Source organism: Astatotilapia calliptera, chromosome 16 (assembly GCF_964374335.1).
Source record: "Astatotilapia calliptera chromosome 16, fAstCal68.1, whole genome shotgun sequence".
Taxonomy (NCBI): Eukaryota; Metazoa; Chordata; class Actinopteri; order Cichliformes; family Cichlidae; genus Astatotilapia; species Astatotilapia calliptera.
This window is the reverse complement of record NC_137437.1, coordinates 7,089,628-7,094,600: the sequence shown is the minus strand read 5'-3', so window position 1 is coordinate 7,094,600 and position 4,973 is coordinate 7,089,628. Positions and strand designations below refer to the sequence as shown.

General features: G+C 41.2%; 1 protein-coding gene across 1 annotated transcript; it reads right to left on the bottom strand.

The window, feature by feature from the left end:
• Positions 1-231: 231 nt before the first annotated feature.
• On the bottom strand, positions 232-1,161 carry LOC113007442 (olfactory receptor 6N2-like). Its single transcript, XM_026144011.1, has one exon. It carries the CDS (start codon positions 1,150-1,152, stop codon positions 232-234), a length of 921 nt encoding a protein of 306 aa, XP_025999796.1. The 5' UTR covers positions 1,153-1,161.
• Between the last annotated feature and the right edge of the window lie 3,812 nt (positions 1,162-4,973).

The window sequence follows — 4,973 nt, the reverse complement described above, 5'->3', positions numbered from 1 at the left end:
AAAAAAGGAAAATGTGAAATGCAGGCAAATAAGCTGTTTAGACATCAAATTTTACCAGCAACAGTTTAAGAAAATGTTTATCTTTGCTTTATGACCATCACTTATGTCATCGCTAGAATAGCAGGCATTAACATTTATATAAATGCCATGGCATAATTATCCATTATCTAACTTGCATTACAATTGCCGATGAAATCTCATACATTTGATAATAGGGCAGCAATACCAGTGTTATTTAACATGACAAAACAATATCTTGAGGTTTTTAAAAATTTCATTCATTTTGAGTCCATATATAATTGGATTTAAAAGAGGATGGAATAAAATTGACTGAAAAGTCAGTATTAAGCGAAGAGTTTTTGATAGATCAGATTCCAGTCGAACTATAATTACATCAAAAACAATAAAACAGGAAAAGTTGATTAACACCAGCAAGTGGGGTAAACATGTCTTTACAGCTTTTTTCCTCACTTCTCTGCAACTTTGGTAAGATACTCTAACAATCCTGATGTATGTAAAAAGTATGAAAAGCAAAGGTAGAAGGGCAATATTTATCAACATGACCACACCATATACAGATATTGCCACTGAGGTCACACACTGAAGCTTGTATCCTGAATTGTTACAAAAAATTCCTGTCAGAGTAAAGCTACAGAGTTTTACTTCAGAATACAACACAACTGACACTGCTGTCTCAAAAGCAGGTATAAGCCAAGCTAAAACTAGAGAGACATATATAGTTATTCTATTCATTATAACTGGATATTGCAGGGGTTTGCATATAGACACATACCTGTCATATGCCATTGCTGCCAACAGTAAAAACTCTGACCCAGCTGAGGTGTAATATAAAAATCCTTGGAAAAGACAAAGCGTATACGATATAATCTGTTTTTCAGACAAAACATCAGATAAAAGCTTCGGATAGATAATCATGCTGTAAAGAACAGAGTTGATTAACAAAGCTGCAATAAAAATGTACATTGGCTCGTGAAGGTTTTTGCAAGTCCAAATAAGGCACACTATAGTCGAATTAAAGCAGAGTATCAGAATATAAAGTGTGAATATAACCACAAAATAGAGATACCTGTATTTGTGCAATTCTGCAAACCCACCAAGAGTTAACAATGTTACATTTAATTCAACATCCATTGAATGAACAAAAATGTTATTGACCATGGAACTAGATTACATAAACTGTATTCATGAATAACAAATGAAAAGACAAGTGTTGGAGTAATATATTTCTAACATTAAACTAAGAAGGTAAGTGACTATGTGGCTTTGTTTTATCAGAAAACCTTCCATCCTCTGTGGGACTCATTAAGTTCTCCACTAACATGTAAACGACTTCAGGAAATCTAACCAGTTGTCATGATTGGTTGTGTGGCAGGCAGGCAAGCAGGAGTGGTGGACCCAAAATGCAGGACTCAGACACGGAAGTGAAAATTAAAGCGCAGCTTTATTGCTAGGAAAAACCTTGTACTAACTAAACTCACCAAAAGACCAACAAAAGTCTGAACAGAGGAACTGAGGACGGAAACACTGGAAAAGAAATACTAAACTGGAGCAGATGACTAAAAACTAGAAACACTAGAAACACGGAAGCAGAACACACAGCTAGTTGAGGGTACGATGCGACAGGGAACACAGGAAAACACAGGGCTTATATACACAGGGGAGTAATCAGGGAATGGAAAACAGGAGGGAGACACAGCTGGGAGGGTTCGTGCTAATAATACATGGGGAGCAAAGCTAGACACACTGAGATGAGGCAAAACCTTTCACAATAAAATGGGAAACAAGAAATGTCTGTGAAGGTTCTCAGTCATCCAGGTCATCGTAGTCAAAGGAGCTTGCAAAGAAAAGTGTCTTGACTTCTTTAAGTTACTTGAAGACGTTTCACCTCTCATCCGAGAAGCTTCTTCAGTTCTAAGGTCACCTTCACATGATAAGGTGGGGCCAGGTTTCACAATGAACTCACCCGAAACTCTGACTGATTGGGACCCACACCCAGTTTCACACCTTGGCTCAGGCGATTAGAGGATCATCAGGGGGTCCTTTTGTCCCTCTGTAGGGGGATACTCCCACTAGGTTTATATCTGGGACTCCCCACCATTTGACCTTAGAACTGAAGAAGCTTCTTGGATGAGAGAAACAAAACAAAACACAAGGAGCCCAAGAACAGAGATACAGGAATAACTCAAAACAAATCCCACTGGGTCAATCATGAGTCCACTAATCAAAAAGTTCAGGAAGCCGACCCGGAGGCCGACAGCACAAAAGTCAAACACAGGGTACTCAGGGGGCCGGCCACGTGAAAGGCAGTGGCAGCGGCGACGCAGACGATGGAGGTCCGGAGGCCGGCCGCGCAGAAGGCAGCGGCGGCGACGACAGAGCTGGTCCGGAGGCTGGCCGTGCAGAAGGCAGTGGCGGCGACAACAGAGCTGGACCGGAGGCCGCCCACGACGGCGACGACACCCAGCCAGTGGCCTGGAAGGTGGCCGGCGATGTTGAGGGGCTGGACGTACATTGGATGGTGGCGTAGCAACCGCAGGCCCAGGCGAGGCAGGACCAGGCAAGGCAGGGCCAGGCGAGGAGGGACCAGGCGAAGCTGAAGCTGAAGCTGGACCAGGCGAAGCTGAAGCTGGACCAGGTCCTGGTCAAAATGACCCAGGACCATGACACCAGTTGACAGTTATAGTCCTATGTCCTTCATTGTGTTTTCTCACACATTTTTTTTCAATCTGTGGGACTAGTAAAGGCTTAGTAGCATAGGCAAAAGGTCGGCATTATGACAAAAAGGCTAAAGAAACACCTTGAATAAGAAGGTCTTTTTTTTTCTTGTTTCGATATGTGAATGAGGATGATCAAAGTCTTATAGCTGCGGGTTGGACCTCTAACTGCGAGTCCCCTCAAGCTGAGACCTGGGAACTTAAGGGTACCATGCAGTATTTCTGATCATCACAGAAACAACTGTGGCTTTCAACCGCTACATCTTCTCAAGTTACTTTCTCAGTTTTTTACTCTCAAGCTTATCATGTTTCTTCTTCCTGATATTGTTATCACTTTGTATAGAGAAATCTATCACTACAGCTGTTCATGTATATTATGTCTGCCATCTGGTTATGGCATTCCATGTATGCCCTGCCTGCTAGCATCTTGCACCAAGCTGTTATGTGCTGAATTGTCTCAGGGGCATCTTTGCACAGTCTGCACATGGGGTCTCTCCTGGGTTGGTAGACCCAAGCCTCTATGAATTTTGTGCTCAGAGCTTGTTCCTGTGATGCCATGATTCATGACTCAGTGCTGTCTCTCAGTCCAGCTTTGTCCAGCTACTGGTTGGATTGTTTTGAATGTTAGCCAAGTCTATCTGCTACTGGTACATACCATGCAGGGGCCTATCCTTCCATGATGGTTCTTCTCCTTGCTCCTCTTCTTTCTTGGGTTTCTGCTGCCTGAAATACTCACTAAGGAATTAACAACCCTAGTCTGTAACAAAGTCAGCAAAGAAGGACGTAAAGCTATAAAACTCCACTGTATTATTCACCAACAAGCACTCTGTTCTAAACATTTAAAATATGGCCATGTTATGTAACCGGTGATAAAGGCTATTAATTATATTCTCTCCAAAGCCCTGTGCCACCGCCAGTTTGAACAGCTTCTACTCAACATCCAGAATACGGAGATGTTGTGTAATACAATGATGTAAGATGGCTCAGTTGGAGGTCTGCACTGCAGCGGTTCTACTCTCTTATGCAGGAAATCAGACAATTATTTTTTTGAATTTCACCTGTCGTATCCCCTGATGTAAAATGTTCTGTTCTTATTTAAACAGCTGGCTTTGAATTAAGTATAATATTAAAAAATAGTTAAATTCAGGAGGAAACATTTTCATAATCTAACAGGTGAAATTCAAAATATACTGACAGCTCTCCAAGTAAGACTTCAGTATTAAATAAAACGGTCTAGTTATGAAGTTTTACTCAGGAACAAATCAAACACTGAAATAAACCAAACATTGACATTTAGAAGTTATCTAAGTGACTTATATATCATGTTTAACCCGAGTAGCAAAAGACTGCAAAGGGGTTGGGGGGGGTCAAAAACGATGTGCCTTGAGTCTGCACCTTGACCACCTGGTCAGCTGGAGTGGGAGAAAAAAGTCAGTCTGGGCATTTTGACTAGAGACAAGCCCACCAGGTATTATAGGAGAAACCATAAAGCCTTTGGATGATAACAAACGCTGTTGTGACAGTGATGTACACTGTCTTGTTGGTATATATGCATAAGTTCTAAACAGTTTACATCATATGACCACTTAAGGACATCTCTTGATTTCACCTTCGTGTTTCCCTCTCACCAGATATCCAAACCGACATCATGACAAACAGCTTTTACGGCTGTGGCTCCAGTAAACATCAGCTGATACTAGAAAGTAATATTAAATTAATTCTAACAACAGCTTGTCAAGTAGTACGGTCCCTGGTGGTGGAGATGAAGAGTGCTTGAATGGAAAAGTGGGAGTGATAAAAACTAGATTTAGCTGGCAGCACCTGGGAATGCACAGATATGAATATTCACCTATATCTTGTCGTGGAATTTAAAAAAAAAAAATACAAACACTTGATGAGTGTTTTTGAAGTGAGTTTTATTTATGCTGCAGTCAGGCACACAGACACACAACTCTCATAACTTGTAGCACAACTTCTCATTTCCATATAAGGTGTTGGTGGTTTATACCTCAGTTCTTCCCTGGAACACACACAGCCTCTACTCCCTGAAAGCAGTAAAGCAGTAACAGTTATAGCTAAAGAGGGATATGTTTTGCAGATTATCATGTCTTATTAGTGCTATATATTTCATCCTGTGCAACAAATAAACCCAAGGATGTTTGTATCTTGCTGAAGAGGAAATTTGACTTGGCCATCAGGTATAGCACAAATGATGAAAATGGCTGGCTGGCACTTATC